Below are 20178 nucleotides of genomic sequence, written 5' to 3'. Positions count from 1 at the left end.
TAACATGCCAGATTAATCAGGGAGATTTATTTATCACAGTGTCAAGTATACTCTCAGCGTGGCACAGAGGGAAAGAGAAGTTTTACAGTCAGAACTGGGTTGGAATCCTGGCTCTAAAGCATAATGTTGTGTAAATTCTTGTATTTACATGCTATTTAAACGATAATCTACAGTTACCTCACATCTCACCAGGATCAAACTCACGTACCCTCCATGTTAAACACCTAACACAGAGCTTTATCTATGACAAATACACAATGAATTACTTCTGTGTTTGCCTTCCAGCTTGCTTTTTCCTTTTGGGAAAAAAGGTCTGTATTTGACTTATATCCGTAATCCCAACACCTAACACAGCCATTAGTACACAGTGTAAATTTACTATTTGTGTTTTAAATACACATAATTTAATAATTACAAATAATTAAACTAAATAAAAATAATTAGATCAACTACTTGTCTAATCAATTACGGGAAAGATCGCTGGGCCAAACATTTCTGAATCTGGTATAAAAGGCAACTTTACTACCACCCGGCACTACACGACTCTGCCGTGAGAGCCATCTTACAGATAGCTCCCTGACGTCCAAGCTTGCTGTCCTCAAAATCAAACCCACTGCCACTGAGTCAATTCCAGCTCATAGCAACCCTACAGGACAGAGCAGAACTGCCCCATAGTCTATAAATCTTTGCGGAAGCAGACTGTCACCTCCTCCTCCTGTGGAGCAGCCGACAGGTTTGAACTGTCAACCTTTTGGTTGGCAGCAGAATGCTTTAACCATTGAACCACCAGGGCTCCCTTGTCTGTCCCAAGGCCTAACAATCTGAGACAAAGTCACACTTACTTGTGTCAGTAAATCCCCACTTAATATTTAAGTGATGAGTCTAATTCTAATAATTCTAATAACCCAACCCCAATAACCCGCTTCCCACAAGGAATCTTCCACCAATCGTACCTGCTGTCCAGTCTCCAGGCACAGTCAGGCAGCAGATGCCAGCACACTCTGTCTGTCCATAGCCTTCATAAAACTGGCCACCAACAGATGAGAGATTATTAAAGGCGGACAGTTACCCCTTTGCTGGAAGTGCAGAAGTAATTCAGTTCCTCTAACCTCTAAGTAATGGCTGACTGTGGTGAAATTGCTTTTCAAATTTAGTTTAGTAAATTCATTCAATACTAAATCGTGTTTTCCTCTGGAACCCAAACATCTTCACTCCCATCCCAAACATCAGCTACCATCCACGTTCATTTTTTACCTAACCTCCTGCAGACAGCAAATGAGAACACCTACGTTACAGGTCACGTTGCCAACTCCCCACCAGGAAGGCACTCGCTTTGTCAGCTCCTGGCTCTGCCCTCCACAAGCTCTAGGTGTCACTGAGTCCCTGCTATCTTCTGGTCCCCTTAAAAGATGCTCTCTGCATGGCTGCAGGCTGGCTTATCACTGGTGATCCATTCCTATACTCTCATGCCTAACTCTAAATGCAAGTAGTGCACCCTACCCTGGAGAAAATTACGCAGTGGGCCTAAATACATACTCCCTTGCCCAGGGTAAAAAAAGATACACTCATTTCTCCAAGCAACCTAGGAATAAATGACCTTCCAAACAAAAGTAAGACACATACAAAGAGAATTAAAAATGACTTTTCCTACAGATGGTTCAGCATTATAAAGTCTGACAGAAGTCGCGCCTCACCTGACAGCCAAGTGCTGCTCGCAGAAACGTCAGCACCGTGGGAGACACCGGCGCAGCTCCTGTGACCATCAGCCTGACTTTTCCTCCCAGGCTCGACTTACGGGGGGACAGGAGAGGACACGCACGTTAACTATCTGGAAGTAGGTGGTCACCTCAGTGACAAACCGCTACAGAGAATCCCCGGCACTAACTCACTACACCCTCTGCTGACAGCTACACAGAGCCCGTGCTCAGGGCAACGTGCCGAGAGCCTGGAATACGGATCCATGACCACCCCAGTCACTCTCGATGGGTGTGACACACACCAACTAGAACAACAGTCTGCTGGATTTGTGGCAACTACCAGTTTTGGGTTTTTTGGGGGTTTTTTTTGACATCATGCCTAAAAAAGTTACCTCAAGAATGATACACTTATTCCAGAAAAGCTAAACAAAATGAAAAAATGGTAATACTACAATGCCCTAGGTAGATATAATACTGTTCAGATTTACCTTGTCCCTAATTTTTACAAATATGCGAGAATTAATAAAAATATTTCATTCTCTCCTTCATCTCCGTACCTCTAAAAAAAAATTCTGATAAAAATTTTGAAACCCTAATCAGTTTACCTAGAAAACAACAGTTGTGAGTCCACTTGTTACCTGTATTTTGTGGAAGATGAGTCTATCCCACAGGCTGTTGTTTCTGACGATACCACTACGAAGCTCCGCTTCTTTCCTCTTGGACGCAAAGTCCAACAGCCACCGTTTCAGTGTGGTGTTTGCTTGTCCAAAAATCTAATGAGCCAAGAAACAGGAAGGTTCTCAGAGCCAGAAGCCCTGCCTCAAAACGAAGAGTATTCAAACTGCCCAGTCCAAATTCATTCTGGAGGCTGCTCATGTCCCTGACATAATGGCTGCCCACAGGGGGTTTTCAGTGGCTGATTTCTCAGAAGCAGATTGCCAGGCCTTTCTTCTGAGGCACCTCTAGGTAGACTTGAGCCTTCAACCTTTTGGTTGGTGGCTGAGTGCAGTAACTGTTTGCACTACCTAGGGACTCTTGATGTGGCTAAGTAAGTACAGGGAAACCTGTGAGAGTGGAAACTTGTCACGACTGCCTTGTTTTTCCGGTTCTCTCAAGTTTCGTGCCTCTGACAGGGCACCCTTACCACTTTTCTATCGCCCTCTATTAGTGGAAAATATTTGCGTTTACCTTCTCTGACAGGTCTCCACCTTATACAGGTTCTGGCTTTCACAAGTTTTACTGTGATATTTGACGTGTGCATGGGAGCTTTAAAATTAATAAAATCATTTCACAGTTATTATTTTCATGTAAGCCAAATACCAATTTTATGAGACACATATGAGGGAGGAAGGAGGTAAGTCTCTTTTATAGATGAGAAAACAGGCTCTAAGGTTTACTGTGAAAACAAAATGACCCCACCTTATAGCTGTACTGTGCCCTACAGTTTCCAGAGGGAGTTCAGGAGTTTTCTCACCTAATCGTCACCAACAACTCTGTGAGGTAAATGTATGCTGATTTTACAGATGAGTAAACTAGTCCTGTGAGATTAAGAGGACTGTCAGCGTGACACAGATGGGACATGGCTGAGCCGAATTCAAACCCAAGCCTCTGACTCGAAGCCCAGTGCTCTGTCCCCCACATGTTGCCCCCTGGAACTTACTCGGTCAAACATCCGGTTCAGCAGTCTGGGAACCAAAGGAAAGACAGTGGGTTGAAGCACCTTGAGGTCGTCCATAAGCAGCCTGATATCTCCTTGGAAGAATCCTATTTTAGCTCCATGACACAGCATTATACACTTCAGAGGCAAACAGGAACAGCAAATATTTTACTGTTGCAGCAACGCTGCCACACATACTACACACAAGCCACACGTATTACACACAACATGTATTGCACACGAGCCACACGTATTACACACAACGCGTATTACACACAAGCCACACATATTACAAACAACGTGTATTACACACAAGCCACACGTATTACACACTCCACATGTATTCCACACAAACAACACATATTACACACAAGACCTCAGTTTTAGTATTTTAGAACAGTTTTCAGAAATCTTAAAGTTACTAAATATAGGTAATTTTTTTTCATTCTCAGGTCATTGTACAACATGGAAATTTGGTATTTCTATTGATCGTCCTAAAGATAAAGGGTTAATATGAAACTAGAATATGGTGTTTTTCGTGATGACGACAGAGGTTCTGCTATTTTAGCTTCATGATACATATCTTTTGGATGAATGATATGGTATTATATATTCTAGATATTTTTAATCTTCCAGGAATTTCAGGTCTAAGTTATTCTCAAAACAAAAACTTAACTACTTGCTTACAGGCAAAATTTACTAAAGCCTCATTTTCTTTTATTTGAATCTAACTAAAAATTCCTGAGAAGCCACTGAATATGTTGAAGTTGGCAGGACATCTACTACCAGAGTGGCCTGCCATTCAGCTCTACCCTGCTGCGTGGTTTTTTTCTTGCTTAATGCCAACTGTATGCTGGCAAGCCATGTGTGCTAACAAGTAGTCTTCCTAGTTTAAATTTAAATAAGAAAGAGTCAAACAATGATGTAACAGAAGTGCAAATGGTCTCAGGTTTGAAAGCAAAAACCAGGAGAAAGACACACCTTCAAAGCCACACTTAGGTACGTACAGCATGGTCCATTATCCACTCACTTGTGATCACTTTAGAAACTCACTAGCTCTCCTAGTATAAGAAACAGAAGTAACAGATGGAATGTGGGGTCTAATGGTCCTTTAGGGCTGAGTAAATCCTACCGGGCAGCAGTAATCAAAGGGCTGGTTCTCTGTTAGTTACTTTTCTGCCTCCAGTACACAGCATAGTGCCTGGCACATGGCTGGCACTCAAAAAAATATTTGTTCAATGAATGGATGATGCTCACTGTTTTTCCCATGACTACAGAACGCAAAATTGTCCAAGAAAACAAAGAGAAGGTTCTTAGTCAGTTTTTAAATTAGTCACATAACTGTGCCCAGGAAACCCAGGCAAAGGTCAGCTAAAGATTATCCTGGTTTCCCAAAGGCGCTTAGAATATTGTTGAAAAAATCGGCCATATAGCAATTGAAGGCCAGACTGTTTTCCAAAGCAGCTGTACCATTTTCCATTCCCACTAGCAGTGTATGAGGGCTCCAATTTATCTAAATCCTCACCAAAACTTAAAATTATCTTTTTTTTTTTTATTATAGTCATCCTAGTGCGTATGGAGCGGCATCTCATTGTATTTTGATTTGTATTATAAACAAGCACAATCAACAATAGACACTTCTTACAGAAGCTTCACTAGGGCTTGTAGAGTCAGCAAAAATTCATTTTACAATTAATCTTTCTTGAATCATCTCTATATTAGCATCCTCCAAAAGTCTGAGCTTCTACTCTTTTTTCTTTTTTTACATTTCACGTAAATGGAATCTCACAATATGTGGTCTTTTGTGACGGGCTTCTTTCACTTAGCATAGTGTTTGCAGGATTCATCCACGTTCTAGCATGAATCAGTACTTCCTTTTTATTATCAAATAATATTCCACTGCGGGGACACCCTACAATTTGTATCTACACCCTTCACCTGATGGACATTTGGGATGTTTCCATGTTTTGGTGTACGAGTGTCTGGGGACGTATGTTTTCATTTATCCTGGGTATAACCTAGGAGAAGAATGATTGGGCTATGTGGTAACTTTAAGTCCAATCATTTAAGGAACTGCCAGACTGTTTCCAAAACAGCTGCACCACTTTACATTCCCACCAGCGGTGTGTGAAGGTTCCAATTTCTCCACACCCTCACTAACACTTATAATAACCTGCCTTTTTGCTTCTAGCCATCTTAGTGGGTATGAAGTGGTATCTCGCTGCATTTTGATTTGTATTTTCTTGAAGGCTAATGACGCTGAACAGCTTTTCATGTGCTTATTAGCCATCTGTGTAACTTCTTGGGAGTAATGTTTCTTCAGATCCTTTGTCTATTTTTTAATTGGGCTATTTGTTGTTTTCATTATTGAGATGTAAAAATTCTTTTTATATTATGTATTTTCAGATATGATTTGAAAATATTTTCTCCCATCTTGTTGGACTGTCATTTCTCTTACTTGATGGTATGAACTTCTAAATTAAAAAATGGATGGTTAAAGTTCAAGAGCCCAGGCGCAGAAAAAAAAAATTTTACACTCTCGTAAATAATTAGCACCATTTCTAAACTTGGGCTAAGTAAGGAATCACCCACGAAGACAACCATTTGCATATGACACTCACCTTCAACATCTGCTCATACATGTGTGCAAGTGGTAAAAACGAAATGTATGTGTCACTGGCACTCAAGGTGAGTACTGTCTGTAAAATACAACAACTTAGCAAAACACAAACAAGCAAGTAAAAGTAACAAAATTCAGTGCCTACCTCTACAACTGCCTCAAACATATGGGCCAGAGGCAAGTAAGAAATCAAAGTATCATCTGGGCAAGGAATGTATTCTGTAAGCAAAGACACCAGCAAGGCAGAAAAGTGTTAAGATTTCTAGTAATTTTCCCATTTACCTCAACATTAAGGAGAAGCAGACTTTGCTTACGGTCTGCAATCATTTCTCAGCAATGAATGAAACGAAAAGTAATACTTGAATTATTCAAATAGAGTGAAGTATATGGGATCATTCCAAAAGACAAAGTAAATCTAATCAGGACCTTACTTAAAACGAGGAAAACTTTACTCCAAGTGTGATGTTAAGAGATTATGTGCTTTAATCATTAGTATTTCAGATTTACTGCACCCACCACCCAGCATGCTCAATTCCACCTTAAGGCAAGAAATACAAGAGCCATTCCAACATAAGATAGCACTGGGGAAGAGGGAAAGGAGATAAGTTGGATAGCCAAGGTTCTTTCATTTATAGTATAAACACACCTAGAATATTTGAGTCTGATCGAAATTTTTACCTTAAAGCCCTACTTTGTTGCTATAGCTGCCAAGCTGGCCCCCAACTCCTGGTGACCCCACACACAACGGGATGGAATTGCCTGATCTATATGGTTTTCAATAGCTGATTTTCAGAAATAGACACTAGGCCTTCCTGGTCCGTTTTAGTCTAGAAGCTCTGCTGAAACCTGTTCTGCAGCACAGCAGCACCCAAACTCCCACTGATAGATGGGTAGTGGCTGCGTGGGAGGTACACTGGTCAGGAACGAAACCTGGGTGTCCCGTGTGGAAGGCAAGAATTCTACCACTGAATCACCGCTGACCCCATAAGGCCCAACTTCACCCTATGAAAAACATTCCAATTGGTTTAATGAAATCTCCGATGTGTACCAGGGGATTTGCTGTCCTATAAATGCTGATCGTGACGGGTCTGTATCCAGCCTAAGTTTAGATACTAGGTTTTCATCTCACAGCTCAGAATGGGCTTTACTTAGGGGCAGACATATGGAGTGTTTGCATGGAATGGTGTTCTCGTGTCCCCAGCATAAAGAATTTTGGCCAAAACAGGAGGCTGCCCAAACTTCAGACAAAGATTAGACCGGACTATAAAACTTAAAATAATACTCATGAAGAGCATGCTTCTTAGTTCAAGGAGATACACGAGACTAAATGGGCAGCTCCTGTCTGGAGGCAGGATGGGAAGGCAGAAAAGGACAAGAGCTGGTTAAATGGACACAGGCAAACTCGGGTGGAAAGGGGGAGGAGAGTGCTGTCACATTACAGGGATTGCAACTAGGGTCACATAACAATACGTGTATAAATTTTTGTATGAGAAACTAGAACTGTAAACTTTCACCTAAAGCACACAAAAAAACAAAAAACAGGGGGCTGCCAATAGCAGCTGCTGCCACACCAACCAGGAAATGAGGGAGCTGTCAAGTTGGCGCCATGGGTACTTCTGAGCCACACCCTCCCCACCCCAAAGCTGGGCCATCCTTAATGGGAATGGGATAACAGATGAAAACACCAGTCCTGAACACACACAGCAGCTCTGGAGGTGTTCACTGTCAGTTGAACATGCCATAATCTTAATTTTATTCAAGTGTGGCCCCATTTGCCAACAGTTCTCAGACTCCAATTATCATACAAAGAGCACCTAACTCAACTTCCTGATTTAGTACAAAAAATAATAACTGTTGGCATGATTAGAAGTTTCATGAAGCTGAGGATACTCCTTGACGCTATAATTGATTTTTTTTTTAAAGTCCTGTAATCATTTGCCTCAAGAAGCCACCAGTGCGTTTTGAAGGCCTACTAGGAAATTAAAATTTCACTTTGGTAAGGTACCAAATGTTGATCTTTGTTTAGAAAGCATACACCAAAAAGGGTGTATGGAACTAAGAACGTGTGAATATAGTAAAATCGGTGGCAAGATGCCTAAAACATCAAAATTCTGCAGCCATAAAAGACGTCATTCTCCAAAACCATTAATCATAGGCTCCCGCCACAAAAACTGGGGCTACCGAATCCTTCCGAGAGATTGCAAAACCAAAGTACAAAAAATGTGAAAAGGGCACGAAGGAAGGGCATTATACGGCTACATAAGTTTGAAATATACCTTTGGCTAGCAAACTTTAAGATTACAGGAAATTAATCAAAGTTCTAGGCTTTAATCCTTCTCATAAAATGGAAGGCAAAATGACCAAATAACTAATAACTCAAAAAAACCCTCGGCAATATTGAACATTTCACAAAAGAAACCATTTTCCCAACACTGGAATAGTGGATGAAAGCACAAGAGAGTCATCTCCTGTCTGTCCTTCCCTGGAAACCCGTACAGAGCAGTCTCCAAATAAAGCTTCACAATATAAAACCATAGCAAGTTCTGTCAACCCACCTTAACCAGCACAAGCAGAGCTGGAGATTAGGTTCACAACAAAAATAATTGGAGAGAAGCTGATCTTTAAGACTCAGACATGTATTTTCAGATAGGATTCCAAATAAAACATGGACCTAGCACTATACCAGCCGGGAACTCCAGCCAAAGTCTCACCAAAGATTTCCACTAGTCACCTTCCCACTTTCACCTGGAGGCCTAATGACAACCGACGAATATGAAGAAAGACAACAGGTTACCTCTGTTATCTTCACAAAAGCTGAGCAACTGCAAATTATATTTTGATGGGTGACCAGTGCTCCTTTGGGGTTGCCTGCAGAACACACACAAAGCAGAACAAAGTTAGAGTAAATGAAACTCCTTCCAGGAATAACAGTAATTGAGGAAGCTGAGGAACCATGTATGATGAGGGACTCAAATGCCTCTAGGGCTAGGCATCCCCCATTTACAGCCACTTGCTGAGTAACACTACATTCCTGGGCAACCCGAAATCCTTTAAAATGAATCTTATTATCTTAAATAATCTTAATTGATGTGGACAAGTTTTAGAGGATGTATAGAGCAATAAGAGGGGAAAAATTAGGAATTTTATTACTGGAAACAACTGACAAGGCTTGTCCCCAGAAAATAGATGACTCTAATGTTTGAGGAACACATGGCATTCACAGACTCTCAGGGTGTCCTCTAGACTAACAAAAGACAGCGCTTGGTTCACTTCAGTCTCTTCTGCTTTCAGTCCATCTACAGTTAGCTTATGAGTCATCCAAAAAGGGCGAGGAGTCTCAACTTCCAGAAACCACGCAGAAGCAATCTCATTTCAAAACTCACCTGTAGTTCCACTTGTGAAACAAATTATTGCAATGTCTTCAGGTGCTGGAGGCTGAGGCAGATGAGGAAAAAAAAAAGTTGTTCTAAGTCAGAATAGAGGAGAAAACTAAAAGCCACGAAGTTGTTGTTGCCGCTGACCCCATGTGTGCAGAGCAGAACTGCTCCCCGGGGTTTTCCAGGCTGTGGCCTTTAGGAAGCAGACCACCAGGCCCGTCTCCTGAAGCACCTCTGAGTGGGTCTGAACCACCCACCTTGTGGCTTAACCGCTTACCCCACCCCAGGACTCCACACCACACAGATTCATCCATGGTTTCTACTAGTCTCCAAAATGGACAGATACAGAAGACCACAGAGGGCTGTGAGAGGGTCTGACACGCTGTACTTACCTTGGGCTTCTGTCTGTTGGCTCTTCCCAGGTTCTTAATTAGAAAAAGAAAAAAAAAATTCTTAAATGGAAATATTTTCTAAATGTAAAGAGTAAGGTCACATCAAGTCACGTAAGGTTGACTTTACTGTGAGGTTCACTCACAGCTGGTCCAAGGACAGCATAATTTTCAAATTAAAGAAACTAGAGCAATTTTACCTAACCCAAACCCAAGTATTTACCCGTTGTTCTAAGTAGCCACTTTCCAGATGTCTTCCTTCTTACATAAAACTATATAAATGGTACGAGGACTTGCGTTTGAAATAGGACTTATTCAAAAGACAGTAATCAAAGTCTTTTAAACTGTTTATCTGTCTCCACTCTCACTTCCTATTATGGTCTAATAACTAAGTCCTACTCTTAACTATAGCCAAAGATTTCTATCCACCGATTTAAAAAAACAGAAACACTGATGTCCAAGTAAACTAAGAGCTAAAGCGATGATAATTCTGCAAAAATTTTTTTCAAAATAATCTTTATCAGATCCAAAGTTCCACTTATCTGTTCAAAATTCTTACATAGCTTCTTGAGATCTCTAATACTTCAAAAACCTGATGTTAAAGAAAGTAAGACCACAATCGTATGCAACTTGGCTTTAAACTCATTTTTTTTTATGTTAGTGCACTATTTGCAAAGACGGCTTCATATCTGAAACATTCCTTACGTCTTAATCTAGAAAAAATATATAGCAATTGTAAAAAATGAGTTACTATTTTTAGGTTCAAAATGCAAAACTTTTACCTTCAAAAAGAACCATAAATAAACACTGAATTCTAGTTAATGAGAAGCATGCTGAAGTATTTAGGGGTGATGAAGTCTGGAGTTTACTTAAAATGCACCAATAAAATAAGATGGATTGATGAATGGGCAGAAGAAGGGAGAGATGGGTAAGTCACGAAACATACACATCAAAACGTTAACTGTCGCACTGAGGTAGTGGGCACGTGGCTGCTTACTGTAGGATTCTTTCAACTTATCTGTATGTTTGGGAAATTTTTCATAATCAAATATTGAGAAAAATAAAAAGTTCTACTTCTATTTTTGATCCTGAAAGAAATAAATGTTAATATAAACTTGATCACAAAATCAACTCTAATGTTCCTTTTGAATTCATCTGTTAAAAAGTTCTGGTTAAGAAATTAAAAAAAAACTAAACGTGAATCATATTTAACTAGAAAATGTAAACACATGAATCATATTTAACAGAACAATGTCCTTTATGAAGACAGCATTAATATAAACTTTATATTATAATCTTTAATCATATTCCCATGTAAATAATTTTTTTAATCTTAAAATTACGTCTTTATTATACAGCAGTCAAAAATGACCAAAAAAATTCCTGTGTATGTCTTGGCAGGTAGGGAGGGTGGAAGGAAAAGAAGAGATTATATTACTGTCAAAAGGGGTTTCAAGTTAAAAAAAAAAAAAAGGTGGGAAAATGCTAAGTAAAAAGCCAGCTATTAACTCAAATTAACAATAAAACACTCCCATCTGCTCTTATGCAGCCATGGTCTATGACACTGTGGGGAACGGGGGTGGTTCTGACAGAACAAACAAGTCTCCTGTGACTAGGATCCCCAGGAAGTATGAATTGCTACAAATTCTTACTTATAGCCTCAAATCTTTGTAGAAGGAGGAAAACTAAAAATACATTTTAAAGCTCTATTTACTGAACGATTTCAGAAAGAGATTGGCTTGCTATATGAAAACACATACTCTATTTGCCCTTTGATTCCCTATAATGTATACAAAAAAAGATCCTCCCCTTGACAGCTTCCTTGGATTGAACTCCAACCCAAGTTCGACTGGGGCATCAACTTCTTATATGATCTGACACAAGCAACCTATTTAAATACGGACCAGACTCATTTCCCTAGATTGGCTGCCTTTAAAGTTGTGATTAATGTGAATCTTCAGAAATTGAAAATAAAAACAATAAAATCAAACATCTACGTTGGAAGTCCACCAGGACTCTACCAAAAGCAATGTGGGAAAGAATAACGAGGCAGATCTCTATAGCTGGCTCTGTTCTAAAGACAAATGAGGGAGTGGGAGACACTGAAGTCTAAGGCGACACATACACTCGAACTTCCACCAAGTTCACATTTCCTGCGTTTATCAGCAGGACTGGTCAGCGCTTGTGGTACGATGGATTGCTTTTATATGGCCTTTCCCACCACGGCCCTGTAACTCCCACCCATTGGGCAGGACCATACAAATAATGTGACTGTGGCCCACCAAGAGGACTGGACAGCTGGCTGACAATGCAATTAAACTTCACGGCACTCATGTAGGGTGGGGCCGTGAAAATAAGGTCTATGGAACCGAAATGAAGGGACTGGTCAGTTTTGCCATCCCACTAGGCTTACAGTGAGCCATCCCAGGGGCAAGAGAGGAGGATCTCACTGCCACCAAGGAAGAAAAGCCAGGAGCAGAGTGTGTCCTTTGGACCCAGGATCCCTGAGCTGAGAAGCTCCTAGAACCAGAAGACTGACAGAGCTCTAACACTGCAGCACAGAAACGGCAGAGGAGACGGTGCAGCGGGCCTCCCAGCCGACACAGCAAGAAAGCTGAGCACTTTCTGACAGGAGGATTGCTGGAGGAGCAGGGTGCCTTCGGACGCTTGGTGGAGCTAAGTTTGCCGATCCCATGGACCTAGAGCTGAGTGTCTTCAGGGTGAGGCTTACTGCCAGAGTGGGGTGCCTCTAGGCACTTAGCAGCACAGCTAGAAGAGCTCTGTAACACTTGCCTAAGCAGGGCAGAGGCCTAGGGGCCAATGAGAGGCCTGCGGGCACAGCTGGGAGGAGGCTGTCCCGATTGAAGAACTGCACCCTGAGTTCTGTCCCTGAACCTGAATGGCAACCTGTTACTTCCCTAATAAAACCCCCCATAGTTGTGAGTATGGTCTGTGAGTTTTGTATGACCATTGCAACGAATTTTCAAACTCCGTACAGAAGTAGAGAGTGCCATGGGAGGGGGACGGTTGATGTCAGAATTGGTAAAAACTTGAAGCCATGTCTGACTTTCACCTCTCAGGCATCATCAGCCTTGGGCTGTTAATCTTGATTCTCCTTCCCCCTTGTGAAGTTAGAGGAGGTGAGACGCTATCCCCACGCCATTTTTACAGTTCTCTAGTTTTTTTTTTTTTTTAGAATAAATATGTGAGCGCTGCAACTCACTTTATGAGTGTTTTCTCTCGGATGTGCTATATTGATTGGCACACAGGCATGCATGTGGAATCTGTTTTTCCAATAATGAGATAGAAAGTTCTACTCTACATCTTCTATGAGTTGCTACGACTACCAGCCAGAGTTGGGATTGCATGGCCTCACTGGATATCACATCTGAGCCAAGAAGCCCTCAAGGAGGCCCTTCAGAGACACAAGCTGGGCAGAACGACTCACCTGCAATGCCTTCATGCTGATGATTTCCACCCCACACTTGCTGCCGAGTTCCACCAGATCACTGCCGTAGGAGTCCATGAGAACTATGATTTTAAGGCCTGGTATTAACTTATTCTCTACACCATCTAATAAGTGTTTGGCCTTCTCTACCTTGTCAACAAAAACCAGAGAGAGTTCAGCTGTAAAAGAAGAGATTCAGGGAGGAATAAAGTTCTGGGATCCTGAAAGCTTGACTCTATAATATCTGGTATAAGATTATTTTAATTACTACATTCTTTGAATAAAATGGTAGATGTTCACCTAAATAAAAAAGCCCTGTCAGATCAAATACAAGCAAATATAAAGCCACTGAATCTATCCAAGAACTAGGCTCATGTCCAACCCAAGATCACAGACGTACCTTTGTTGACTATGTATGTGATCGCTTCTGATCCAAGGGTTTCATAAAGTGGAACCACCACCATGGAATAAGCAAAGCATCCCTGTTCAATAATCACCCACTAAACAGTAAAGGTCAGGGGGAGAAAACAAGATGTTACAATATAATCACTCCAAGGAGAACAATAATCTAGAAAGATTCAATGTGAAAACATTTGATATTGTGAAATAAACGTTTCTGTAACTACTACTACACAGCAGGCACCATGAGGGATTCATAATGAGAACAAAACCCTTGTGCCCTTCTTAAAAAGAGATTGCAAGTTGCCTGAAGAATAGAGGCAAATATATGAAAAAAATCATCATACAGACAGTGACTGACTCAGATGGGACAGCCCATTAAGGGCCAAGGTGGATGCAGAAGGCTTCGTGGAGGAGGCAACTGAGCCTGCCCATTGCAAGAGAAGCAGGATTTGAACTTCTCTTCGGAAAGAAAGGTAAGAAGACTCCAACAGTGGGGGACTACTCCGTTCCAACAGAGGAAGGAAGGTCAGGGAGTACTATGATTGGGCTGACAAGGATAGTTCCAGGTGGGAAGCAGGGAGAGATGAGCCTGGAGAGGTAGGCCGGAGGAAGACTGTGGTCACGGAGGCATCTGGCTCTGGTCATGGAGGCATCTGGCTCTGGTCATCAGGCAGTGTGCAGCCACTGAATCTTTTCAGACAAAACAACGGCTGTAAAGTTTGAGAGACCTAAATCTGGGAGCAGTTTGCATATGGCCTGGAAACAGGAGAAGGTGGGCACATACTTGCCGAAGTGGAAAAACCTTTTTGGTAAAATATCCCCTGAAAAATGACGAAGGCAAGAAGGGATATAGTAACTGTTCACCCTGCCTCTAAATTCATCAGTCACATAGCAACTGATGTTCCTAAAAGGTGAATCTGGTGAGATCACTCTTTTAATTCCTCAGTGCACCCCATTACCTCTGGCTGTACTTCTCAAATGAAATCTTCTGCCGAACCCTAACACACAGCATAAATGAACGCACGGCTGCCGTGGGCAGGAGCACACTCACTTCCTTGGCCTGAATAGTTTTTTTCTTTTTTTTCCTGAAGCGGTTTTCAAGCTTCCAACACTGTGGTCAGGTCCCAGCTTAGTATTAGTAAGGGCACACGAGGAAGCCATGGCCTGGCTCTTACCTCTGTTTTCTGCCTCTTTTCCTGCCACTCCACACCCTACTCTATGCTTCAGTCCCATACAGACACAATGCTGTTTGATGAGAAGACGCCCTCGTTCCTGACATTGCTTCTGCCTCCTCACTCTTATTTCCTTCAAGGTTTGTATCTGAGAACTATCAAAGCCTCATACAGTAGGTGCCTAAGGGTTTGTACCTCAGGTCTGTTTTGAGCAAAGATGCCAATGAATTGATCTGGAGAGGCCTTGAAGCCCTTCTGGATAAGCGCCGAGCCCACACATTCTGACAATTCTGCAACCTAAAACAGGGAGGAAAAAAAAATCAGTAGCAGTTCAGGCCCCATCTTGAGTAACAAAGCTTCCTGCTGACTGACGGATGAGTCCAATATTTCAGCTTGCAAGTGGTGCCGCACGGAGACAGCCGGAAGGAACATGCAGGTACGACTTTATTTACAATTTTTTGTTTTACAAAATAGGGTTTTGTGCACCAGAATTCACTATTAAGAACTGACCACAGGCTTCCTTCTGCAAAGCAATTTCATTCCAACAACTGTAGGCCACGGCTGTTTATGTCAGAGTTTCTTACATACTTGTTTTTTTTATTTCAGTTTTTTTTAAATTATAAAACAGGAACGGAAAACTTTTTTTTTCATTTTGGTATTTAAAAAGAGCAGCAAAGCAGCCAAAACATGTCATTTGGTATAAACACAAAAAAAGCAAGTTTTTTGAGAGACCTTAAAGAAATAAGAACAAGCTGCCATCATTAGGTTCCACAATTTCATTCTTGAGAATGGTTTCTTAGAAAATAATTCAATCTTAGGACAGCAGGTTTTAAAAAGCCCTATGTACAAAGGTGTATGTTTCAAAACCATCTACAACTGTAAAACTATGAAGAAAAAAGAGACCAATGGCTGGATAGTTCAGTAAATGATGGTAAATCTCTCAGAAAATGCTACATACCTAATAAATATTACAATTACAAAGACATCTAATTTAGCAGACCATCTGTAAAGATATTATGTAAAATAAGTATAAAAATGTATACTATCACTATCGCAACTAAGCAAAAATAGGTAGATACACAAAAATTAGAGCAATATACCCGCCCCTATCCTTTCCACACACCCATCCCAAATAAAGTATAATTTGTTAAAAGTCTTAAATGAGGAGTTCTTTTCTTATTCGCAGTTGGTGAATTATCAAGGGTACATACATGCCCACACCCACAGGACACAAAGCCACACCCATGCCTGTCCTGGAATCCTGTTGGTCTGGCACACAGCACCAACCCAAGCCCCACCTGGAGCAACCACAACTGGCACTGGTGAGGTGGTGGCAAGAATAGCATTAACATGCTCATCACCTTCAGATTCCACGAGCTATTTCACAACTCTTGCTTACGCTTAAGGAATCATAACTTGTGAATTACCTGCAATTGTCTGCAAAGCTTATTAGGGTAATATGCACACATTTATGTATATAGAAAAAGGGTTCATGCCTTCCCTCAAGGGTTTATAGCCCCTAAAAAGGTCAGAATTACAGGTAGTCCCCGACTTACGATGGGGTTCCAATCTGACGGCTCCTCCATCATAAGTCGGTTCTGACAAAAGTCAAATCCCTCTTTTTTTTTTTTTAGTTTTCATTATTATTGCCTTTCATTATCACTAGCTTTAAAAATCCAATTTTTATTTGTCTTTGGGGGTTGGAAACACTGCATTTGAGAATGATAACATCAGCAAACCACACGCTGCAACACTGTATGTAGTACATATTACTAACAATAAACCAAACCAAGCCCACTGCCTTCGAGTTGATTCCGACTCACAGTGGCCCTACAGGATAGAGTAGGGCCGCCCCATAGGTTTCCAAGGAGCAGCTGGTGGATTCGAACTGCCGACCTTTTGGTTAAGCAGTCCTACCTCTTAACCACTATGCCACCGGGGCTCCATTACCACCAATAAGATGCACACACACAAAAAAAGACGGTCGTTAAGCGCAGTCCATGGTAACTCAAATACGTCCTAAGTTGGAGACTCCCTGTATTGGGCAGTGAAGAAAATGACTTGAATGTACGAGTCCTAAGCTGGCTTCAGTTAAGTCCAGTTTTATGTCTTTACCAGCCCCCACTGCAGGTTTGATACATAGAAATGCCAAAGGTTTCAATCTGCCTTGAAAATGCAACTTGAAACGGACGTGTCTTCCCTCTCCCAGCCAACAAACGTAACAGAGGTGATCCAGAAAGCACCAGTAGCCTGTGAGGCCTCAGGGTCATCACGCAATGATCTATGCCCGACGTTTTCCATGTGAACTGTTTTCATACCATTTTTGAAAATGAGGGATCTTGGAAACTCTAGGGATGGGAATCAGCTATTTAGCTCTGGTAAGGCAAAATAAATCCCTCTGGTCACCTGAGATACAGTTCATTGCTCCTTCCACAGGCAAGGTTATGATATGCTACTTCACCTTGTCACTCTCTTGAAAGAGATTAAACACTACACAAAACGAGGCCTTCTGTATTTTGCTGACCGCCAACAGTTGTGTGCTGGGCGAGCCTACTCAGGGATGCCCAAGAAGAAAGACCTAGTGATCTACTTCCGAAAAACTGAAAACCCTGGAGGCCCAGTTCTGCTCGGACACACACGGGTCACCGTGAGTCAAGAGTCAACTACACAGCAACTGTGCTGTTTTTCCCCCAGATGACGGGTGGGACCAAGAGGTGCTCTTCCACACATGGGACTCTGTGGCTCCCAGTGGACACTCCACCCCAAATACACCAAGTACTAAGAACATCTTTCACACAAAACCTGAAAGGAGGGAGTTAATTCATAGTCATGAATGCCCCAGGGTTACCTGCTCCTAGAGCCAGGAGAAGCAGGGGACTAGGGGCAGAAAGCCGTCTCCTGGATGGCTGGCTGGGAACAAAGGGCAGCCAGGCTGACCCTGGCCGCTGCTTCTGCGTGTCCTCAGGGTCCCGCTTGGACTGGGGAAAGCAGGGGACTAGGGCCAGAAAGCCGTCTCCTGGACGGCTGGCTGGGAACAAAGGGCAGCCAGGCTGACCCTGGCCGCTGCTTCTGCGTGTCCTCAGGGTCCCGCTTGGACTGGGGAAAGCAGGGGACTAGGGCCAGAAAGCCGTCTCCTGGACGGCTGGCTGGGAACAAAGGGCAGCCAGGCTGACCCTGGCCGCTGCTTCTGCGTGTCCTCAGGGTCCCGCTTGGACTGGGGAAAGCAGGGGACTAGGGCCAGAAAGCCGTCTCCTGGACGGCTGGCTGGGAACAAAGGGCAGCCAGGCTGACCCTGGCCGCTGCTTCTGCGTGTCCTCAGGGTCCCGCTTGGACTGGGGAAAGCAGGGGACTAGGGCCAGAAAGCCGTCTCCTGGACGGCTGGCTGGGAACAAAGGACAGCCAGGCTGACCCTGGCCGCTGCTTCTGCGTGTCCTCAGGGTCCCGCTTGGACTGGGGAAAGCAGAGGCAAGCAGATTTGTCAGGACAGTGATAAAAATAAAAATAAAAACCAGTATCTTCCTGCTGTGCCACCAGTGATCCACGAGCTCCTATTTAAACCGCTACAGCAGTGAATCATTGGGGACTAAAGAGTGACAAGAGTAAAAACACCCAGCTCTGCACTCAGACAGCAACACAGACAGCAACACAGGTGTCTCCTCTGGACATCTATGCTGTTCCCTGAGCTGCCCCGGGTTTAAAATGTCACCCCAGTTTCAAGGTGGTCATCGACAGCTTTGAGCATTAGCACGACGAACCGGAAAAGCCCACAAGACGGCCACAGGCTTCGCTTCTGGTCCTGGTTCTGCCACTGGCCGGCTGTGACCTTGGCTGAGTCATAGCCCTTCCTGAGGCATGTTTTCCTTTTCTTCTATAACATGAGAGGGTTACTCTGGATTGAGCTTCTAGACTTTTCCAGCACCCCTCCGGGGAGAGGAGTAACCCTACTCCCAGGGGGTCTGCGAGAAGTTATCGGCCTCAAGCACCTGTCTAGAACTCTGTCTTACAATTCTATTCTAATTCCAGCGTATCCACGTCAGTTCTGAAAGAAAGTGCTCTGAGCCATCGGTTAAATCACTCAGCTAGTCCTTCCTAAATCTTTGGGTAAAGCTTCTCTCTATTTGGATGCTCCACATTGATCCCAAAGCTAGGCTAGTCCAGCACATATACTTTCTAGAAACCTTCCAGACCTAACATTCTAAGGCTCTAAGAACTAAGGTGTTCAAGCACCACAGCCTGCAAGTAATCCACACAAGCCAGAAAACTCACCTCCTTGTACGAAAGCCATTCATACGGTTGGTCTGGTTTCCGGGAGCCCAAACAAGGCCCATTATCTAAAAAAGAAAAAGCAATGAAAAAACAAAAGATGAGTTTAACAGGTATAAATAATTCTAGGTTTTAATTTGCATTCCACCTCCTCCTCCAAAGAATCAGGTCCTCAGATTAGAAACAGGTCCAGACTGGAAATGCTCCCCCTCCGGTTTTCATCTGATGCTTTGTTTTCTTGTTTGTTTGTTAAACAGGGCAGCAGAATGGGGGCTGGGGCGGGGGGGGAGAAGAAAAGGCAAATACAACTTGGACACTCGGTTTGTGAACTTCTCTTTAACACCCTATTGGTTCCGAAGGAGAAAGGTGGTGGTCTCCTGTAGAGACTTACAGCCATGGAAACCCTAGGAGGGTGCTGTAGTTCAAGGAGGAAAATGTAATTTTTACGTGCCCAAATTCTGATGATCAAAGGTATCAAGAATTGCCTGGAATCCTAATTGTATGGATGAAGCCTTGATTCCAGAGAAACAAAAATCAAGAAAAGATGCAAAATGAGGGGGGGTGGGGGGCATTTATGAAAGCAAAGGTTAAGAAACAGCACTCTCCCAGGATGTGTCCTGAATCAAATTAGGTCCTGAATCAGCAGGAAGAAACAGAAGTCACAGACTTAGTCACCCTGAGGACTAGCACATGGAGGCCCTGGGTGGCACCATCAGTTAAGCAGTCAACTACTAACTGAAAGGTTGGCGGTTCAAAACCACCAAAGGCACCTCAGGAGAAAGGCCTGGTGACGTACATCTGCAAGGTCCCAGGCTTGAGAACCCTAAGGAGCGGTTCTCCTCTGCACACATGGGGTCGCCACCAGTCGGAACCAACTGAACGGCAACCGGTTTTTGGTTTTAAGGACTGGCAGCACAGTAACAACGACAATCCCAAACCATTTCTATTTGGAATTCTCCAAGTGTCTTTCTACAGATTAACCCCAAACTGATGACGTTCACTCTGTACTCTGAGCACAGGCAGAGGGGCTGGCTGTTGAAGGGAAAGCTCTGTCCAGCTAAAAATGGCTGCTGCGTTGAGCTGATCAGCGTTGACGATAGACGGGAACGTTCCTTAACCTGAGCTCCGTGTTGCCCTATTAAAACGTAACCTG

At 42.9% G+C, this 20178-nt stretch overlaps 2 protein-coding genes across 2 annotated transcripts in view; both read right to left on the bottom strand.

Annotated features, from left to right (window-relative positions):
- The window catches only part of LOC135228265 (long-chain-fatty-acid--CoA ligase 1-like), a 67526-nt gene that overhangs the window by 10316 nt on the left and 37032 nt on the right, over nucleotides 1-20178 (bottom strand). The window contains exons 4-15 of the mRNA XM_064272949.1: nucleotides 19029-19093; nucleotides 14958-15059; nucleotides 13589-13688; nucleotides 13189-13367; nucleotides 9744-9776; nucleotides 9358-9409; nucleotides 8769-8842; nucleotides 5976-6053; nucleotides 3358-3492; nucleotides 2336-2470; nucleotides 1695-1790; nucleotides 954-1026 (exon numbers count right to left, since the gene is read on the bottom strand). Of these exons, the coding sequence (XP_064129019.1) occupies nucleotides 954-1026; nucleotides 1695-1790; nucleotides 2336-2470; nucleotides 3358-3492; nucleotides 5976-6053; nucleotides 8769-8842; nucleotides 9358-9409; nucleotides 9744-9776; nucleotides 13189-13367; nucleotides 13589-13688; nucleotides 14958-15059; nucleotides 19029-19093 (1122 nt within the window). The remainder of the gene's footprint in view (nucleotides 1-953; nucleotides 1027-1694; nucleotides 1791-2335; nucleotides 2471-3357; nucleotides 3493-5975; nucleotides 6054-8768; nucleotides 8843-9357; nucleotides 9410-9743; nucleotides 9777-13188; nucleotides 13368-13588; nucleotides 13689-14957; nucleotides 15060-19028; nucleotides 19094-20178) is intronic.
- The window catches only part of LOC135227207 (long-chain-fatty-acid--CoA ligase 1), a 179205-nt gene that overhangs the window by 156198 nt on the left and 2829 nt on the right, over nucleotides 1-20178 (bottom strand). Inside the window, exon 2 of the mRNA XM_064272944.1 lies at nucleotides 19029-19093. The gene's annotated coding sequence lies outside the window, so the exon portion shown is untranslated. The remainder of the gene's footprint in view (nucleotides 1-19028; nucleotides 19094-20178) is intronic.

This window comes from Loxodonta africana, chromosome 19, assembly GCF_030014295.1.
Source record: "Loxodonta africana isolate mLoxAfr1 chromosome 19, mLoxAfr1.hap2, whole genome shotgun sequence".
Classification (NCBI taxonomy): domain Eukaryota; kingdom Metazoa; phylum Chordata; class Mammalia; order Proboscidea; family Elephantidae; genus Loxodonta; species Loxodonta africana.
The sequence above is the reverse complement of the archived record's forward strand: the minus strand, read 5'-3'. Positions and strand labels throughout refer to the sequence as shown.